At 44.0% G+C, this 21421-nt stretch overlaps 2 protein-coding genes across 4 annotated transcripts in view; one reads left to right on the top strand and one right to left on the bottom strand.

Annotated features, from left to right (window-relative positions):
• The window catches only part of GSG1 (germ cell associated 1), a 29860-nt gene extending 25613 nt beyond the window's left edge, over positions 1–4247 (top strand). For both annotated transcript variants that reach the window (XM_059726272.1, XM_059726273.1), the window contains one exon: positions 231–4247. In XM_059726272.1, the coding sequence (XP_059582255.1) occupies positions 231–561 (331 nt within the window). In that variant the 3' untranslated portion in view covers positions 562–4247. The remainder of the gene's footprint in view (positions 1–230) is intronic.
• FAM234B (family with sequence similarity 234 member B) overlaps positions 2173–21421 on the bottom strand; it is a 28419-nt gene continuing 9170 nt past the window's right edge. For both annotated transcript variants that reach the window (XM_019480838.2, XM_006258654.4), the window contains 10 exons: positions 17838–18026; positions 16147–16277; positions 15004–15151; positions 14514–14655; positions 13782–13925; positions 8704–8785; positions 8396–8551; positions 6912–7029; positions 4579–4802; positions 2173–4242 (listed from right to left, as the gene is read on the bottom strand). In XM_019480838.2, the coding sequence (XP_019336383.1) occupies positions 4237–4242; positions 4579–4802; positions 6912–7029; positions 8396–8551; positions 8704–8785; positions 13782–13925; positions 14514–14655; positions 15004–15151; positions 16147–16277; positions 17838–18026 (1340 nt within the window). In that variant the 3' untranslated portion in view covers positions 2173–4236. The remainder of the gene's footprint in view (positions 4243–4578; positions 4803–6911; positions 7030–8395; positions 8552–8703; positions 8786–13781; positions 13926–14513; positions 14656–15003; positions 15152–16146; positions 16278–17837; positions 18027–21421) is intronic.

Consider the following 21421-nt stretch of genomic DNA (forward strand, 5'->3'; position numbering starts at 1 on the left):
GCTTGTATTGGTTTAAAATGGCTGACCAGGCTAAAGCCCTGTCAGTCTAGTTGATGTCCATCTCTAGCTAATGCCTTTTGGCCTGGTGTTTCAGAAAGGCTGCAACAGCAAGGCTGCATTGCTAAGGCTGCCATTAGCAATATGTATCATTCATCACAACTTCATTTTACTCCAAAAATGAATTCTGTAAGATCTTAATTGCATCTTGGGTTCCCTTTCCTCTCTCTTAGCATGGCCTGGTCTTCCTTCACCTGCTGTATGGCCTCTGCTGTCACGACTCTCAACATCTACACCAAGACAGTTCTGGAGTTCAAACGTAACCGTGTCAAAGGCTATGATGGGAGCTTCAAGGACCAGCCGCAGCATCACAAGTGCTACATGCCACAGCGGCACCAATCGGAACAGATGGGCAGCTATTACCAGCACCGAGACAAGCCTATTCATTCCATCTCAGAGGGAATTGACTTCTACTCCGAGTTGCAGCAAAAGGTGTTACAGCGGGAACCTGACCTAGACCTGGATGAGGTCCTGGGACAATCAATTGGGGAGGAACACTGTTAGGGCAGAAAAAGTGGAACCAAACAGAAGCGCTATTGTTAACACAGTCTAAGGGGTGCCGATTCCTTTAATATTACAGAAATATTGGAAGCAGGGAAGAGGAAGGGGAAGCAACAAGGTTGGGGAGCAATGCAAGACCACTTATACTGACAGTGACTTAAACCCCTTGAGTTTGTCTGCTCTATTGGAAGTTTGAGGGAGATGTTACCACATGCATCATGAATGGTAAAGGCAGAGGTCATTTCTTTTAGAAAGTTATGTTGACTATGTCCTTAGTCACCGCGCTTCTAACTCCTACTCCTATGATGTTTTGCATTTAGTCACTGGATAAAATGGGTAGAGAACAGTGGTAGCAGCAGAAGCCCCATTGGAACTAGATAGGGTCCAGAACCCAGGGGCTCATTGCTTTCCAGGCAGTGCCTGTTTTACTGAGCCAAATTCCCTCTGCCTTGTCCTCCTTCTGGTCCTACATATCTTCTTGATTATTGAGCAGGCCAGCTTCAACAGGGGGTTCTCCGGGCACTACCTAGCTCATGGCCTCGTGCCTGGAGAACGTGTGCAGATTCAAAACCCTTCAGTAAAGGGAGCCTAAACAAAGGTCTCCCACTCACCCCTAACCACTAGATTATTGGGTTCCTCCTCCTTCATTGCTTTGTGACTGATTTGCACAGTTATGACTACCTTGGGAGTTTAGGATCTAGACTCTACATCAAGTATTAGCAATGTATGGCCTATGGGCTGGATCTGGCCTGCAGGGCTGGAGTTTTGTCTGTGTCCACACACCAAGCTGAGGCCAGGCATTTCCAGCTGCGTCCACGCTGCTGGTACTTCTCCCTACAGCCTGGGCTCACTTTCCAGATGGTAGGGAGCTGTGTCAGGCCAGGCAGCTTGCAGCTGTGCCCACACTTCAGCTGGGAGGAGTGTATAGGAGGGAAACAGGGAGAAGCAGCAGTAATGTGGATGCAGTTCAAAGCTGCCCACTCACAGTGCAGCTCCCCCACAGTTGGAAGCTGTCTCCATGATGCAGCTGAGGAGTGGGAGGCTAGAAGTGGTGGTAACATGGGTGCAGCTTGCAGCTACCTGGCCCTGGTGTGGTGCAGGGAAAGCCCCCCTGGTACGATATACTGCAGATACTGCCAGGCCTGAGTCAGACTGCAGCCAAGTTGTTCTGGCCTGTAGCTTGTTTAAGGTTTCCAGCCACTGCCCTATCTGAAGGCAAAGTTGGACTTAGGCCTTCAAGTTCAGCAAGCTTCCCACTACAATGAGAATGAGAAGGTATCTTTCTCATCTTCCATAACCTTCTGGTCACATTTTCTCCATCTTCTTTCCATTTTTATGCCATCTATCATCCAATTTCTGTGCACCATTTTTTTCCCTGCCTCTAGATTCACTAAGGTTCCCGTCTATGCTCCTTGCACTTCGAGCTTTCCTCCTGTGCTGCTTGTTCCCCTCTTGCTGCCCAGACTCCTGCAAGAGGCCTGCCCACCCATTTCCCTCACACTATCTGCAACAATTCAAGGGCAGGATCCTGCTCTCTCTCCATTCCTCCTAGTCATGAATACTACTACAAAAGCAGTCCCTCCAAAAGGAAAATGAAGTTGCACACAGAGGCAATGCTGTACACTATATTTATTTGTTCCACTGCAGTTTACAATTCAAATATTTTTTTCCTGACAATATACAGACGGACTTTCTATTCACAGTGGGGATAAGGGAGAAGAATTCACATTATGGAGGAGCTAGTGTCACTGCAAATTAAATATCTGGCCTAGGAATTTGAGGAAGAACCTAAGGAGAATTACTACTTCAGATAAAAGCTTTCAAGCCTTTTCTGCAAGGTGGTGGCAGAAAAGAAGGGAGATGGAGCATAGCCCTGTTTCTAATTAACTTCCTCTGCCACTGGGACTTACAACTTCAGCCACCACTGTTCAAACTAAACCAAACACTTTTAAAGCACCTAGCCCTGCCAGGGGACAGGAGAGAAAGGCAGGTGCCAAGACAAACAGCCCCTTGCTACATGTGTGCTAATACATACAGGGCTATTTACACAAAAATGCCATTACACATAAAGCTCTGCACAAAGCTCTGGCATTACCAGGGAGGGGCTCAAGGGCCAGCCTTGGGAATTGCAGCTAATCTAAAAGAGACTTCAGGGAGCCATTTTATAGGAGATGCAGTGAGAAAGACAAGTATTCAGAAGATGGCCCAAGAAACCAAGCAAAGGAGACAACTCTCCCCAAAGATGCAATGGGCCCTTTAAAGGGAGGTGCAAAATATGCCAGGCCCTCAGCACTAAGAAAGGAAGTACTGGAAAAATACCAGCTGGAGGACAGACGGAGGCAGCAGGCAATAGCAGAAGATCTGTGTTAGGGCTGCAGCTGTTGCCAATGCTAAAGGGGGAGCAGAACTAGACCTGCTGGGAAACCAATATCTATAAGGGATTGCTTTGCAGTGGAGTAAAGGGATGGGGAGGGGGAGGAATCTGTAGGGACCAAAGGTCACTAAAGAGGCTGTCACAGCAGGCTTTACATGGATACTCCACAATCATGGCACAGACAGTACATTTCAAACATTAAAACCTACGGGGACAGAGTCTAGCAGACTTGCACATAGGGTGGGTGGGTGAATGCTAATATGAAACCCGTCTAGGGCTACTGTGTTCGGCACTGGTCTCCGTGATTACCTTTGAGCAACCCTTGGCTGTTTTAACTCACATTCTCTCTCAATGGTCCCAAGGGACCAAAACTACAGCTGAGCAGCAGAGAAGGGTTTCCCAGCATTACCTCAGGCTTCTTGTACTGGGTGTGACAAAAGAGCCTCTATGCAAACTAAGAACCACTCCATAACACATTATTATCTTCCAGGGACCAGACATACTGGCCAATCTACCTGTGCTGTACTACTCAGGAATACATGGTTCATATGATTTAATTTGTTTGCACTAGGGCAGACATGTGATGCCATAAGGGCTCATAAGAAAGACCAAAGGGAGAGGCAAAGCTGGATATAAGACGTGGGCCTTTCATATCTACATTACCAACCCTAATTTGTGCATGGGAGAAGAAACTGGTAGGCTCAGGGGGTTAACAAGGAATTGTGGAGTCTTTTGCCTCTTGGTTGCTTATTCTAAACTAGCCGAATCAGGGAGGGCAGGACATTCCAAGGAACTGAGGGTGAGGGGATACAGTGGTGATCCTAAAGTAAAAGAGGTAGGAGAGCTGAAGGAGCCTGTATGATGAAACCAGCCATGGAGGAGCCAGGCAATGGTTCCCCTAGAAAACAGTGGGATTAAAACACGATGAATGGAAATACTGCTTGAATACAAACAGGAGTTTCCTGGAAATAATTCATAAATTAAAACATACAAAAAATATACATACATACATATATATATATACATTTTTCTGCATTCACATTTCCATGGTACCTGGAGGAAGCACGCAGGCAGGGTGTGGCAGGGGAGAGGTCCAGCAGCATTCCTGCATTGCAGCTATCAGAAGCTGACAAGCCTGTCCACCCCAACTTTTTCTGGCAAGCTTGAGGAAGGGACAGGGGAGTAGCTTCAGTCCCTGCTCCCTTTGTACAGCAAGTATGATGAAGAATCACTGAGCATCTTCCCCTACTCCACCAAGGGCCAAATATCTACCCTGTGCATGTGAAACCTGAGAAGCCAACATCCTAGACCTGGAGAAAGAAAAAGAAGGCATTAGTCAGGCAGAAAAATGGGTTCTTTGTAGAGCACAGTTAGGCCTCAGCATAGCCAGAGAAAGGCCTGGACTCCATTTGCTCATAGTCAGAGCAGGGGATCCTCCATTTCCCCATGCCTTCTCAGCCCCTTTCCATGTCCCACCTGGTTTCTTTTTCTTGCTCCTAAGACAATTCTTTCATTGTTATTTCCCAACACTCAAAGAATCACCAGACCCTGGTGTTCCCTGCTTGTTTACTCCCTCTCCACAACCCATCCCACCCTTTGAATTTGGCAAAGGATTCCATCAGGGGCTTGGTTAGCTATCTTTTTACCTTGAAAGGAAAATCCACAAATTTCAGCCTGGCCAAGAATCTCCTTACTTCCCCTCGGCTGATCTTGGGGCTGGTGTCCTTTAGCAATACCATGCGGCTCTGAGTCATCGTGGCCCACCTCAGGCGTAGCTTGCTGACAGACAAAAATCCTGGTTGGTTTTCAGCTGTAGGGCTCCTCATCATAGTGATGTAAAATGCATCTTTCTGGAGATCATTAATTCCAACTGATCATTAAGAACAGGAGAGAAAAACAGTGGTGAGCACTGAGAAAATCAATTCTTCTAAAAAATTTTTTCCAAGAATGAGCTCCAACCAAGTAGACTATGGCTTTTAGCTACACACACATCTGGTAATTTTGTTCAGTGGTGCACAGGTATATAAGGTGACAATCAGCACAGGAACTAAATTGTCATATAAATCAGAACATGAAGTCTGAAACCCCTAAGGGCATTTTTGAGTGTAGTGCTGAGAGTGACATATATTTGCATCACAAGATACATTGGTAGACAGCCTCCCAGCAATAGCTCTCACAGAACATTAAAAACTTTAATCCCTGGCACACCATAAACAGGCATCCTATTACAAGCTGGAAAACAAAGACAGGGGGTTTAATGGGCTTGCCCAAAGTCATATTTATCACACTGACCTTTCAAAGGACACCCTGATTTAGCTTGTATTGAAATTTTATTACAATGGGAAATAAGATGGCCTGGTTCTCACATACAGTGGGGTTAGGACAAGCAGATGGACAGTCATCATGGAACAGCTGATGCATGATAAGTCTCTGACACCTTTTACTCTGTGGTAAATTACTCCTTTGTCCATACAAATACTCTTACTCATGAACTTCTGCCCCTTTTTGACTGATAAGCTTACCTATGTTCTGCATGGCTTTCAGTTTAGCCCTTGATGCTTTACCTCTCACTTACTGTGGGATAATGGAGTAGCTGACGTAGGAAGTCCCTTTACTGCCTGGTAAACTGCTGCTTTATTCATCTGCGTATTCTTACTTGACCTAGTGCCCCTTTTTGACTGACAAGCTTACATAAATGACAAAGGAAGCAGAAAATGCAGGAAGTGTGAAATGGCTTTGGCCATGACTTGCCTACAAAAGCTACATTTTTGTGTGTTTGTGAAATATCAGCGTTACCGGTACTTACAGGTAATCAGAACATGAAGTCTGAAACCCTCTCACTTACTGTGGGATAATGGAGTAGCTGACGTAGGAAGTCCCTTTACTGCCTGGTAAACTGCTGCTTTATTCATCTGCGTATTCTTACTTGACCTAGTGCCCCTTTTTGACTGACAAGCTTACATAAATGACAAAGGAAGCAGAAAATGCAGGAAGTGTGAAATGGCTTTGGCCATGACTTGCCTACAAAAGCTACATTTTTGTGTGTTTGTGAAATATCAGCGTTACCGGTACTTACAGGTAATTTTTTGTTTGTTGTAACAAAGGACTATTTATTATAAATAAGGACTGGAAAAAGGCATTCATTGTCATAATTTTTTGTAGCGATGGATTCTGTTTTAGATAATCATATAGTGGAGTGAATTATGGATAGAAGAATCATGGCCTGATAGTTTTTCTGCACCTTCTACCATTCCAAATTCAACTGGTTCAACTGACTCAGTATCCTACCTCTTGTCATGCCAGACTGGCCATGGGTCTAACTGATCTGGTAGGCTGCCTTGGGTGTCTCTCAGATGCATTAGGAGAAGGTGAAAATCCTGTGGTCCACCTGCCTGACTGTAAAACTTTGTTTAACCATCAAAGGAAACAAAGATATTTGACCAAAGTGCTTAATTTAGAATCACCTCTTTGAAAAAGGAAAAAGTAGGAAACACAACAGCTTCTACCAGAGACCAGATGACGAAATTGCTTAGAAAAAAATTGTTTGGGGCCGGAAAATGTGTAGGATCCAATTCTGAATCAGCATATGCCAATGTTAATCATGAATACCTCCACTGAAATCAATGGAGTTACACTGATAAAGAACCAGTGAGAGATCACAGTCAGTTCCTCCATAATTATCTTACATATGAGTGATTCTGTGGGTTTTCTGTTTGCAAAACAGCAGACCTGATGTACAACAGAGATGAAGAAGAAAAATGGGCTTTGAGCCCTGGTTGTAATGTTTAATGATTTTTTATATTGTTACCCTAAGCTTAGTGGACACCAGGAGTCACACTTACCAAGAAGCACAGGAAGGCCCCAGATACTCCCACAGTCACCTTCTTCTCCAGAAGGGAGGAAGGTTTTTAACATCCATTTGGCCTTTCTCAGTATCCTATTGGAAAGAGACTAAGTCCCCAGTCTCACACATACTCACCGGCTGAAGCAGTCACTATGTCGGTGATATTGTTGAGGTCCAAAAGGACTGTAGGAAAGGTAGGATGCAAGAGGTAGAGATGGTGAAGCCCTGGGCGCTCATTTCTTGGGCCAGGTTCCTGTTGGACAGAAAGACAAAGAATGGTTTTCCTACTAGTAATTCCTACTGTTGAAGGAGCCCTACATTCAACAGAAGCCCGCCGGTATAGTTATTCTCCACAATCTGTGGCTTTGGAAAGAGAATGGGTTTTCCTTGCTCCTGAATAAGCCAATCCCATGTAACATCACTCTTCACAATGCTTTTATTGTACTGTCTCATCTTTGATCTCACGCTGCTTCCACAGTGGCTGCCTGTGACTTCCACAGAATGAAAAGCATCTCATGGATGTCTACAACTTATCAACTGAAGGAGCTGCTTCACAGGCCTAAGTCAAGGGAGGGGTCAGAGACGAAAAGGGGACATTCTAAGTCTCTCTCTCCTCTCTCCATCCAGGAAAACTGGTGAAGTAGCCCAGGGGCCTGGGATCACTGCTGAGGCAAGAGGCAACTTATGAGACTTTGCAAATATAGCAGAAGTTAGGAAATTGGCATAGTTATTCAGAAGGCAGGGACCAGTGTAAGACCCATTCCAAGGATCAAGCCTCCAAAGGAAAGGAGAATGTCTTCACCAGAGACCAAGTTGTTCACTGACTATCAAAGGCTATTTCTACCCTGACAGACCCTGGGAGATGGCTCTGTAGAAAAGTGTAAAGCAGCTTTCTTCTAACAGAATTTCTTGCCCACCCCTGTATCTCTCTATGCCATACACTGGTACATTTCCCCTTGTTTCTCACTCCTTTCATTTATTCTTTCCCATCTTATGTTTGGTTTTTGCTTTATATTTTAAAATAAAGATTTCTCTCTTATTCTTTCTAAGCATGTATATAGTATTGTGTAGCTGTGCCCAAACTGGTCAGGAAATAGAATTTCAGTACCACAAAATAATTTGAGTCTTAGGAAGAAATTTTGCCTGAAGCAGGCTGAAATCCTCCACACACTTTTTTGTTTGTTTGTTTTTTTAAACTGAAATTCTGCAATATTTCTAAAACACAATATGTTCCCTGGGTTTCCTGCCTGCCTGGAAGAAGGCAGTGGAGCCCTGACTTTATGGCAGGTTTCCTGGCAGGCCTGGAAGCTTGTGTCCCCAGCAGCCTCTCCCCAGTCCCCAACTTTCATCAAGTTTCTGAGGAGAACTTTGATTTTGTGGAAGTGATTTCTTTTGTTAGAAAATCATTCTGATGGAAATTTCCTGAGCAGCTTGAAAATACCTATGTGTGCATAGACACACATACACGTCACAAGTCAGAACCAGAAGGACAATCTATTCCTGCAAGGGTAGGTTTAAATTTCAATAACATTGTAACTTAAGAAGATATAAGGAAAAGGAGAGAGACAGAACAGGCCTCACAATGAAACATTCCAAGTGATAAAAAGACAATCACTTACCAGACTTTGTGATGCAGGCTGTATTTCATCAGCCCAGAAGAGAAAAACAGATTTCCTGTCCAAAGTCATTACTGATAGTGCATCGGATTCTTGCATGCGACATGGGAGGTTATGGCTCCAAATAGGGAGGCCCGTTTTGCCATCTACCACCACCACCTCAAAGTTGGGAGAGACATATAGTGTGAACAACAACATAGAAATGGGGGGAGAGGGGACTGGTGTGAGTCCTGGGAACTTGCTGCTACAGTCCTATGCTCACACACAGCCTGTCCTCTTTCATGTACCACCACAGCTTCCCTAAGATTTACCTTTTTTGTACCACTTCTGCTCGGAGCCTGCAGCATGAAGTCCAGGACTTGATCAGCACTGAAGTAACCAGGGGAAGGTTGGCTACAAATATTAAGAAAACAGTTAGAAGCAAGGCCAGAAAAGGAAGGCTTTCTAAGCAAGAGAGCTCATCTGCCTCTTCCCCTCCCTAATGTTCATCCATCCTCTTATATGCACAGGCTTTGCATATCAGGCTTTTTAATCTGTCAAGTACACTATTCTGACTAACAACAGCCATTCACCATTGCAAAAGAAGAACAAAAAACAACCATGAAAACCACAAAGTTCCCAAGCAATTATTCAAGGCTTAGCCTAAGGCAGTGGGGGATGAGAAATTTTTTTGCTGGGCCATATGGTAGTCACTCAGTTTATCATCCTGGAGCATGACATTTTATTATTCTTTCCCTAGCATGTATAACCACAATTTATTATTAGTGGTCTGAAAATGACCTAGTCCTTTTAAATATCACTACCAGCTTTAGACTCTTTGACCCCCTCTGGTATTAAATTTCACAAGCTGACTTTACTGACAGAAATAGCACTGGTTGGAAATATATCAACCATTGATCTTTATACTGTGATTCCTTGTTCCCATACTGGAGATCAGATCATGTAAAATTCTAGTAAAAATGAAATACTTCAGTCTCTAACACTTGTCCATGTAGGGTAGGCCTGACCCAACCTGTAGATTGGCTCTGTGCTACTCATTTGGCCCCTGGGGCCAGATAAGTAACACCCCTGCTCTTGACAGAAAAGTGTTAGAGACTGAACTATTTCACTGAGTTTCAACTATAACCCCACTGACACACCTGATCCAGTGTATGCAGCACCCACCACTCTGGGATGCCGGCCCAAGTGGGCTTTGTGCCTTGGTACCCAGCCCCAAGGAGTGCTGTGGGCAGTGTGGTATAGCATGGGACTAGCCCCAGCAAGCAACCTGCCCCCAAGGCACTGTGTGTGGCAGTCTGAGATCAGACCAACCAAGTGCCACATGCAGTACATGTTCAGGCCCCGTGCAGGGGGCCAGTCTGGCACAGCATGTTGGGGCAGGACTGGGGACCATATGTGTCACACCATTTGTCTAAGCTATATAATACTATTATTTAAATATCACTCATTATAGGTGAACTCCAGAGTTTTCTTTGCATCCTGATTGTTTCTAGCTTCTTGAATTTCAGGTCTGTGCTTCTTAAATTGGCCAAAATTGGACAGAGCGCTCTATATAAGTGCAGACAATTCTTCCCTATTCATTGATTCAGTGAGTTGAAGACAAGAGAGGACCATTAGGGAATCTGAGCTGACCTTTTGCCTATCACAGGCCATACACAACCCGTATGTAGTTCAATAACTTGTCTGACTAAACCTAACTTCCAGAAAAGCATCCACTTTTGATCTGAAGCTATCCAGAGATGGAGAATCCATTGCTTCCCTTGACAGTATGGTCCAGTGGCTAATCTCACTCGCTACTAGAAATGTATGCCAAATTTCTCATGTGAATATGTCTGGCTTCCACTAGCACCAGTGCTATCACAGCCGTTTTCAATGGAAGATCTCATATCTTCAAATTTCATTGCAACAACTAGGAAGGAAAGACAATGTTTTTAACCCATGAGCATTGCTTTACGCTTATTTAAGACAAATTCTCTGTGTCATAAAACTTCCAATGCATTTAAATTCGTCTGGAGTTTCTTACAAATTGAAAAATATACACTAAGTGCTATCAATCCACTGACACAACCCCCTTCCAACTTCCTCTGTTCCTCTAACTTCCACTATTCCTTGAGACAATATAATATGAGTCCCTCTCCTAACAAAGTTCCATATACAACCTGGCTTTCTACTGCTTCAATAAGTTCTATTTCATCAAAGCTTGCCCCTTACTCTATGGCTACTGCTTCTCTTTTAAGATTGCATATGGGATCTCAGTGAGCAGTTTGAAAAGCCAAAGAAATGTATATCAAAGAGATTCCTTTTACCAGTGACTGCCTATTGTTAACTTTTTCTAAAGTGGAAAGAGTCTTGCTGACAAAAACAATGTTGCTTTGACCCTATCAGGTGAAAGCCAAGTGTTCTACTCTTTTACCATTAAGCTTTGTATACACTTCGATATACAGAGTGCTCCGATTTCAGCCACCAAGAGGGCAGCACCAGTACAAAAGCCCTCGTGTAAATAGACAAAGCATTACATTTGAGTTTTGTACAAGTGAAGTTTATCCATGCTTCCAATCAGCAAATGCAAGCTTTTGGACTTTTTGGAATATGTAATTTAGCTTGTCTCTCTTGTACCTGTACAGATGCTGGCAGGTGTAACCAGAACAAATCCCCAGTGAAGACAGATTTTGGCACTGCCATCCTTACACTCGGTACTAAAATAAGGTCACTGGTCTGCAATCTCCAAAATCCACCTTTGCTTCTGCAGCCTAAAAAGTACAGCTTAATGCAGTTGGGATAAACAGTGAAGCCCTAGGACCAATTAGTTTTAGAGATACAGCCTTGACATAAGTAGGACTTAGGCCTGATTGGGCTTGACATGAGCAGATAACTGATATATGAACTTTGACATATAATTTCACAGAAATTTGCTTAAACAGCATGTTCTATGGGGCAGCTTAGGATATTTTGTCGGAGACTTTAGGAACTGAGGAGGATCAGAGCTGTAGAGTGTATCAACAGGAATACCTGATGTACAATAATGAGACAACCCTATAATTTAGTATTAACTTAAAAAATAGAGTACCAGTTTGAGGGTGTTTGCATGCTTTTATACGGTGTAAGTAATGAATAGATATAAATGGAGATAGATAGTATAAGGATGAGTTCTTGAAGGGAAGGTTGAGAAAGCCCGTTGAAAAGATCCTTGGTTGTTTCCTAACTGTCCAACCAACTCCAGCAGCCTATGAGACAACTGTATATTACATCAGACACTTGACTATCTTCATAATCCTTTTCCGAAATTTTAATGTTGTTGTTTTTACTCATAATACATTAATGTAGAGGGTATAACTGCCCTCAGCATACTCGCCTCTGGGTTCCTCCTGTCTACTCCAGTCAACCCAAGCTGTTGTCAAGCTGGCAAGCCAACTCAAATGCCAATCTTGCAAGTAATTCTGAGAACAGTGATGTTTTCCTTTTGAAAATTAAGCCCCACAATGGTGACCAGAACAATTTTCACAGGTCTTTTTCACCTCCAGGAATAGGTCCTGGGGTCAGCTGGTGTGATGGATGAAAATCTGATCCACACTACTGATGTTTTACACACTCATATGTTATACTTCCTGGCTGGATCTTTATTTCAGCTTGTGCAGTTTAAGCAGGATTTGCAATTATTACTTTATGCATTTTTAGCTCCAATACATAAGGCTTCATCTTGGTTGTAGGAGTTTTTGGAAATTCCATGACAATAATTCAAGGATTCACAAAGACAGCTAAATAAGCTTCTGGGTGTTTCCCTTCTACAAAAGACTTCTTTATAGGAGTTATAGCATGGAGGGCCAATGCTCCCATCCTTTCCTGTAAGTCAGCCGTTTCCAAACTGTAGGCCATGCGCTCCTAGGGGTGAACAGGGGGAGAAGCAAAAAGTTCCAGGGGGGCATGTGCACATTATAGCAGCAATCAGTGACACTCCACTACTTCAACCACTCTCATATCCCCTTACTTCAGCTGCTGCTTGCCTTACCAGTGAGGGGACTTGGCAACAACTGGTGACAGGCAGAAGCAGCTGCAGCTGCAGGAGGAGAATGTGAAAGTCCCTTACTTTACTACAGTGGGGAGTAAACCCACCAGGTTTGGGAAACTGCTTATTGGTCAACACGACTGAAATACATCTCTCATGATTCGCTTTGTTCTGAGAGAGGAATCATGGAGTTTGTCCAAGTTCATGGTTTCAATGAGAAAATTGTAGCCATCCTAATAATCTCATGCTGTTCTCTGCTTTACCTTTACTCCTCGTGTTTATACTTTGTATTGACATACTAAAAAAAAAAAGCCAAGTCAGACCTTTAGTGCAGTGGTCTGAAATAGTTCATGGATTGATTATATACTCTAAACATTTTTCCACCTTCACCTTTCAACTCCTATTTATTGGTTTCCCATAGAAAGGTTGAAATCTGCCCTTTTAAAACTCATCATTATATCTTCCATGTAAATGTTAGCATCTGTCAGAATACAGTTTCCCTCACTTTATGTGGGTTTTGTATGTGTGAATTCGCTTTTATGCAATGACTTTTTATTCCAAAAATTCATTATATGCGAGGTAAATTCACTTTTATGCGATCAGTGTGGTAGAAGCCTGCAGGCAGCTGCTTTCTGTGCTGTGTTGTGGGAGTGACACGCACCAAAATATAGTCTCCTGTGTGGATCTGTGCTCTTCACTTGTTGTCTGTGACACGTGTTTCTGCAGTTGCCATCCTCATTAGGATAGTGCTCTGTGCTTGTGTGTACTGTCTCCTGTTGGTTAGTACCAAAATTGCCTTGTAAAAGTGGAAGAAATGGGTTCGGGGGGCAGTACAGTCATGGACTTGGAAAGTATCCCTATTTGTTACAATGTAAAGTGGGTTCCCTTTATGCAAATTCAAGTTATATGCCATTTTCCAGGAACGCATGTACAGCATAAAGGGAAACCTGTATCAAGCATAACTGTACAAAAATTGTGTTGTATAATGAAGAAACTATGACCTTTTGCCTATTAGGTTAGTATTGTACTTATGTGCCATTATCTCAGCATCTTGTGTATGACAGACTACGTACTGTTTTGAATGCACAGGGATTACTCTGACCCTTTTCACATACAGAGATCCATGTCACACTTGTGATCTAGCTGGTACTTCTTGCTGTTGCACACACTCAGAACAGAATATGACAATTCTTCCATTATTACTTCCATCCATTCTGCCCATCCCATAGCATTAGAACAGGCTGCAATAGCCCCATAGACACATAGCCCTCATTCTCAAGCGTTTCTGCCATCTTAAGGAATTATTCTTGATGACTGTGAAGGGTGGGAATGATGTGCAGGTCCCACAGTGAGGGAGAGAGAGAGAGAAAACTCTAGCTGTGTAACCTGTGAATATCCTGAATCTCCAAGCTCCACTGGGGTTCTAGGTCCTGTCCCCGTAGTAAAGTCAGGCCATGCTTGGTGGTGATGAGAAGGTTGCTGCAGTTGCTGTCTGAAGCCTTCACTGTTTGTAGAAACTCAACACCCCCACTACAAGAGACAGAAAACAAACACAAGCCCATTGCACAGGTTCTATCTATTAATTTACATACAAATTCAGTGTAATCTGTAGAAGATTTTGTTTTAGATCTTTCCTGTGACTGAATTCCCACTTTGCCTCCCAATCTAAATTGAGACCTGCTGTTCTTCTGTATCCTCAGCCATGTTAAGAGGTTTCCCAGGTCCTGCCAATGGATGCATTCAACTCACCTTTCTGGGAGTTAGGTTAGAGACCAACAGATGCCCTAAGACCCTTGGCCAAACTGCTGGGCCCAAACAGAGCTCTTAAAAGGGACTCCTTTTTATCTAGAAATGCTGCTTTTCTCCCCATGCAGGTATACACAAAGGCAGATGGGGGTGTAAGAACAGGACATAGGCTTAGAGAAACAAGAAGTTCCATTTATAAACATGGCACTTCTCCCACTGGTCACTCACTGCAGGAGTAACTGTCATGGACATCACCCTGGTGACTTTGAAGAAGAACGATATTGAAGTGGAAGTGGCAATCTTTGGAAGATCAGGAGGATTCTTTCCCTCTTCCCCCTCCAACTTATCCAGAATGATTAGGCCATGTCCCACCTGTAAATGTCAATGAGCTCTGACAAGTTGACTGATCTGTGCTTCTCCCACTCTGGCTCTTCCTGTTGCAGCACTTGTGGGAAGATGTCATGGATTCTGGCCTGGGCAAAGATATCCCTCAGCAAAACTGCTTGGACATTACCTAGGAGGTAAGTAACAGATGAGGCAAAGATTGAGATTCCTGACCTCAGTTAGGGGCCAGTTAGAGTCCCAGCAGTGTGAGAGACAACATGCAGGGATGTGGGGGGATATTTTCCCAGGAGATGTGCTGCTAGAACACTAGTGGCTTGGGAAGCTCCAAGTGAGTCCTGTCCAAGCAAGAATCATTGCTCCCAATCTCCTTTCCACGTTCGCTATACACAGCTCCCATCTTCTGCAACTCCATCCTTTCCCAGAGAGAGACAGGAGCATGCTCTTAACTATTTCAGTTTTAACGTGTCTTAAGAGAGAGATCAAAAAGAAGTGGAAAAGGCCAGTGATTCTAACTTACCAAAGCCAAACAGGATGTAAATGGCTCCTCGCCTGGTGATGTGGGCTTGGGGACCAATTAGTTTTCCTTCTCCATTTATGCTGTACTTCACAGGCCCACCTAGAGGGTTTCCAGTCTTTCCAGACAACAAGATAAAGCACAGGTCAGGCTGCAAAGGGAAGAGATGCAGAAATTCTGATGGTTGACTCATGGACAATAAGAAGCAATGAAATGTAGCAGCATCTTTGATGTGATAAATCATTTGGTATCTCCTTTCTCCCACTCTCCTCTGTTCAGAAGCCTTTGTGAAATTAGCTGGCAGCCCTAATGCAGTTCTTTATATTGAGATGTCCACATCACGAACTCTAACCATCATACTAAGCACCTCCAGTATACAAATGGACTTTGAAAATTGACTTCTCTCAACCTTAAAGACAGTGTTATATAAATCACTGGGGCATGTTTATACAGCAGTGGCAGAGTGCTCAATCTCACCCCTGAGAGAATATACCCCCACCCTTGCTTTGTGTCTGACAACCCAGGAAATAAGGGGCTAAAGACAATTTAGGGGTGCCTCAAGCCACCACAAATTAAATATGTTAGGAGCACAAGTCTTTTGTGAGATGCGAGGAATGCCCTCAGGGCATTCTCACTGCCTTATTTCCAGAGTTGGCATGCAATGAGAAGGAGTGGATGGTTGGAGCACCTGTGGTTGTATAAGCATATCCAGGGAAGAAGCACAGGGAAGTCTGCAACATTATTACCATACCTGTGCTTCTCTTCTGTGGGAGAACAGGGATATCGTTCTCCAGGGATCTCAGACCAGCATCTTTCCCTTGTGTAAAAATTCATTTTCAAAACAAAAGCCATTATTGCTAATGGGAGAAGCACAGAACAGAGAGCAATTCACAAGACTTAGCCAGTGAACAATGATTTATTTGACAATTATCTTAGTTATTTCTTCGATAAAAGACATAGGCAATGCAATTATTGTTTGATCTCATTATCCTCCTAAGCCAGAGAAGGATGCCAGGTGTATACCTGGAGGGAATCTATTTGGACTGGGGGTCTTTTGCCATTCTCCAACTACACTGCCTTTAAATCATGCTAGCTGTTTGCCAAAAATTAAGCTCCTTCCAGACCTCTACTGGTGATATATTGTACCTGCGTCTCCCCAATGGCCAGGACTACCAGATCTCCAATCCCATCTCCATCCACATCCGGCAGCGTAACAGCTGGTGCAGCCAGAGTCCCACTTGGCAGGTGGTCAGGGTTTAGCCTCCAGATGGTTTTTCCTTTGGGAGAACACAAGTGAGCACAACAGCATTTCACAACAGCAAGATTAACAGGAGACCCCTAGGAATTCAACAAAGTGTTCCTGAAGTATGAAGACAGGGAAAGTCACTTTTCCCCAACAACCTAACTAACCCAACCTAGAGGAGGTTGAGACTTTCCCCCTGAGTATTTTCCCCCTTGTTTCTTCATATAGGCTTTGAGTCACAACTTGCCAATGCTTTCCATCCCCCACCCTGGCGATTTATCTATAAAGAACTGTTGACTGCAACTCTTACTGAAGTAGAGGGGTATTTTCAGGATCATTTCTTGGGGTCAAATCATAAATAAGAGTAAAGCTCTACATGACATGAACTGTTCTAACTGGCCAGCAGCAAAGCTTGTTTGCTGATGGGACAACCATGAAGAAAACTCCTGGAAAATGGAACAGATGGGACATGATTTTTAAAAGGACAGACCCTGAAAATGGGAATCTGTGTGTCAGTTCATTTTCCGGCAGGAAACAGCTACTCTCATGCTCTTTCCATTTGGGGGATAAAAATATGTTAGCAGAATTAATTTTAAACATGCTTTGTCAGCTCCTTTACTTCCTGCACCCTCACTATCCCACTCCAGCCCTGCCACACACATATGCCAAAGACTATGTGTTTACAAGCACACTTAAAATTCCCCTTCTGCTGTGTGGAAGCCTGAGCCTTTCTACATAATACAGAAAAGCAAGGGGTAGACCTACAAACACTTAAACTCGTGAGAAATGTTACTCATGTGAGTAGTCCCACTAAGTTCAGAAAGCCTCTTCTTTGCCTTGGTCTTGCACACATGCATGTGAAGTGCCATTAAAATTAATTCACTATAAATATTTGAAAGTTGAGTGGTATTGGTTAGCTTCTAGTGGACAGAGATCTCCTGTGACAGTTTTCTCTTCCCTAGTTAGCACTAAGATTTCATTGAAAATTTCCATGTATTTTAATTCAGATTTCAAGAATACTTTCTGATCTTTGCCTATAATTCACTGTTTATGTTAACATTCCCACTAATAAAATTTACTTGCTCAGATAATCACAGGGAACAAACCCCAGAGGGATGTGAACAAAATCAAAGTGATTCCAGATGCAATATTCATTTAGATCAAGTAAGCGCTACAGACTTCAATTCTCCTGAGGATTTAACTGGCTACAGTAGACTTCCTCACCTCTTTCCCCAGAACTATTGTGTAGTGTTTCTGTATGCAGAAAACCAGCTATGGAAATTTCACTATATAGGTGGATATGTTTCAGTGGTTGATAAAGTGACAATTAGCATATCCTTACATCTATTTTCACAGAGATATTGTAGAGGTACATTAAAGTCTAAAAGCTCTTTGGCAATGCTGGATCAAGGAATTGCTATCAATATGTGAAGGATTAGATTATGTCATTCTTTGTCGCCTGAATTCACTGGTGATTAGATTATCTTCTGGGTTACTCTACAGTGGGCTTTTCACCATGTTACTACCATGAAGCACTGTGGCTACATTACTCAGGGTGATCAGTTTATCCATATGTTCACATCAGGATATCTACCCGTGGAAGCATTGAGAAGGCTGAGGAATTTAGATGTTCCAGTCACCAAGCAGACTGGCTCTGCTGTGGCCATGTGAGTCAGTCCTTTGCAGTGTACACTCCGAGTGTCCTCTGGAATGTGGATGGACCACAACGTGCTTCCATTCATGCCTGAAAGGGCCACTATAGTTACCGAGGGCCTGGAGACACCTGAAAACATAGAGGGGAGGCAGTGAAAGTGCTTTAGTTATCTAATAAAGGAATGGCCAAATAGAAAAAACAAATCAGTCTTCAGGGGATAGGCTGCTACTCTGCAGTGGTCCAGAGTAGAAAAGAAAGTCACTGGATCCACAAGAACCCCATAAGATTGGGAATTTCAATCCTCAGTTAGCTGATGGAAATGGAATTGGCAGGCAGCTGGTGCGGAGGGGACCTGAAATTATGGGTCTCTGGGTGGTTGGCAAAGCAACAAAATTGTTTCCATACCTGAGCGAACTACATTGCTCCTTTCAATTCATCACCCTTTGTGCTTTCATACCAGATTAGCGGTTAAATAATCAGTCTTTCAGAACCTTCATCCTGCTGCTGGAAATTGTAAACCATCCACGAAGAACCAAATAATTATTCAGAGGGTCCTACACGTGCTGCAATTCTGAAGGAGCAAAATTGTGCACTACACTCTAAGCTTTTTGAATTTGTATATGAAAGTCTGAAGTGCATGTGAACCAGTGCACTATCTTCCTGAGTTTCAAAACAGTGAAACATAACCATTACATGAATGCAAAGTGCATGAAGTTGCTTTAACAGAATGTAAGCTCTGACTTCTAACAATGCCAAATTTAATGTAACCTGATATGAGACATCATTTCAACATAAGGTGGGAATGAACTACTTGGGCCATCAAGTCCAGTCCCCTACAGCCACAGGGAATGCTGAAAACCAACATCCAGCTAATGTGCTTATCCTGTGGCCTCAGATGAAGTTCTCTGAAAATTCCATGAAAGATCCCTATTCACTTCTATTCATTGGTAAAACACCCAATCTTCCCCAAACTTGTGGAGTCAATACAAAAATCTCCAATGTATAACACTACAATGTGGGTACAATGTAAATTAAGCAAAATTTAATTTAATAGATTTCATAGACATTAAGGCTGGAAGGGACCTCAGAAGATCATCGAGTCCAGCCCCCTGCCCAAAGAGCAGGAAGTCAGCTGGGGTCATAGGATCCCAGCAAGATAAGCATCCAGTTTGCTCCTGAAGGTGTTCAATGTAGGCACTTGAACCATCTCCGGTGGCAGGCTGTTCCAGACCTTGGGGGCTTGGACAGTAAAGAAATTCTTCCTTATGTCCAGCCTGAAACAGTCTTGTAGTAGTTTATGACCATTCGACCTAGTTGTCATCCCTTGGGGTGCTCTGGTGAACAAACGTTCCCCCAGATACTGGTGGTCACCCCTGATAAACTTATAGGTGGCCATCAGATCACCCCTGAGCCTGCACTTTTCCAGGCTAAAGAGCCCCAGGGCTCTCAGCCTGTCATCATAGGGTCTGCTTCCCAGACCTCTCATCATGTGTGTGGCTCTTCTCTGGACTCTCTCAAGCTTCTCCACATCCTTTTTGAATTGTGGAGCCCAAAACTGGATGCAGTACTCCAGCTGTGGCCTCACCAAGGCCGAGTACAAGGGGAGAATGACGTCCCAGGATTTGCTTGAGAAGCATATATGGATGCAAGCCAGCGTTTTGGTAGCTTTACTAGCGGCAGCATCGCACTGCAGGCTCATGTTCATCTTGTGGTCAATGATGACCCCCAAGTCTCTTTCTTCCACAGTGCTAGCCAACATAGCACTGCTGAGCCTATAAGGATGCTGCGGGTTTTTCTTCCCAAGGTGGAGAACCTTGCATTTATTGCCGTTGAACACCATCAGATTCTCGTCCGCCCACTTGCTGAGCCTGTCCAGGTCAGCCTGGATCACCCGCCTGTCTTCTGGTGTGGATGCTTTGCCCCAAAGTTTGGTGTCATTGGCGAACTTGGCCAGTCCGCTTCTGACTCCAGTGTCCACATCATTAATGAAGATGTTGAACAGTATGGGTCCTAGGACAGAGCCTTGGGGGACCCCACTGGTCACAGGACACCATGATGAGTGATTTCCATCAATTACTACCCTCTGGGTCTGACCCTGGAGCCAATTTTCCAGCCAGTGGATCGTGGAGGACTCAAGGCAACAATTGGCCAGTTTCTCCAAGAGGTGATCATGGGACACCAGATCGAAGGCTTTTTTGAAGTCAAGATATATGACATCAATCTATTCTCCCTTGTCCAGGTGATAGGTCACCTGGTCGTAGAAGGAAATGAGATTGGTCAAGCAAGACCCGCAACAAACCCGTGCTGGCTATCCCTTAAGATGTTGGCGTCAGCCAGTCCATTAAGGATGGCCTCTTTAATAAACTTTTCTAAGATCTTCCCCGGGAGAGAAGTCAGGCTGATGGGCCTATAGTTAGCCGGATCCACTTTCCTTCCTTTCTTGAAGATAGGCACCACATTGGCCTTCTTCCAGTCTTCGGGCACTACACCAGAGCGCCAAGAGTTTTCAAAGATCTGTGCTAGAGGCTGGGCTATGACGCTCGCCAGCTCCTTGAGTACCCTGGGGTGAAGATTGTCAGGGCCGGCTGACTTGAAGGTATCCAGCTTCTCAAGATGTTCCTTCACAAAATCAGCATTAATGGAGGGCAGGGGATCACCCTCACCCTCACCCGGACTTCCCTGTCCCGTAGCGGGCATGGGCGTCCCATGGGACTGATGAAAGACCAACGCAAAGTACCTATTTAATAGGTTGGCTTTTTCCTGGGCATCAGTTGTCAGTTGCCCCATCTGGTTCAGCAGGGGTCCAACGTTGCCCCTGCTTTTCCTCCGGCTCCCCACGTATCTGAAAAAGGACTTTTTATTGTCCTTGATGCTCAAAGCTAGTTGGAGTTCAGTTGCAGCCTTAGCTTTCCTGGTATGCTCCCTACAGGACCGGACCAGTGCAGAATAATCCTCCTTGGAGGTGACTCCCATCCTCCATCCTTTGTAGGCCTTTCTTTTTAGCCTCAGGAGGTCTGCTAGGTCCCTGGAGAGCCAGGGGGGGCTGCTGTGCCCTCTTGCTGCCTTTCCTCCGAGATGGAATAGACTTAGTTTGTGCATTGAGGATCACTCCCTTGAGGAGCAACCACTCTTCTTGAACTCCCCTCTCCCTGTGGTCACGGTCCCTTAGGGCCTCACTGACAAGCCTCCTGAGCTTGTCAAAGTCGGCTTTCCTGAAGTCAAGGACTTCGGTGTTGCTGACTGACTTGCCAGCTTTTCGGCAGATGGTGAAGGTGATGACAATGTGAATGACAATTAATCATCCAGCCTGCAGACTGAATGATTGATTTTCAAGTTTAACTTATTAAAACCTCATTTTTTTTAATTGACATGATGGTACCATAGGGTTTTTTACTTGCTGCTATGGAATCCCTTAGGCTATGGGGAGCTTGCTATACAAACTGGCTAGTCATGCAGTATGTGGGGCCTGGTTTATGTGACATCATCCTAATGAAGGAATGAAAATGTCTGCCCTAGCTAATTAT

This window comes from Alligator mississippiensis, chromosome 4 (assembly GCF_030867095.1).
Source record: "Alligator mississippiensis isolate rAllMis1 chromosome 4, rAllMis1, whole genome shotgun sequence".
NCBI classification, from domain to species: domain Eukaryota; kingdom Metazoa; phylum Chordata; order Crocodylia; family Alligatoridae; genus Alligator; species Alligator mississippiensis.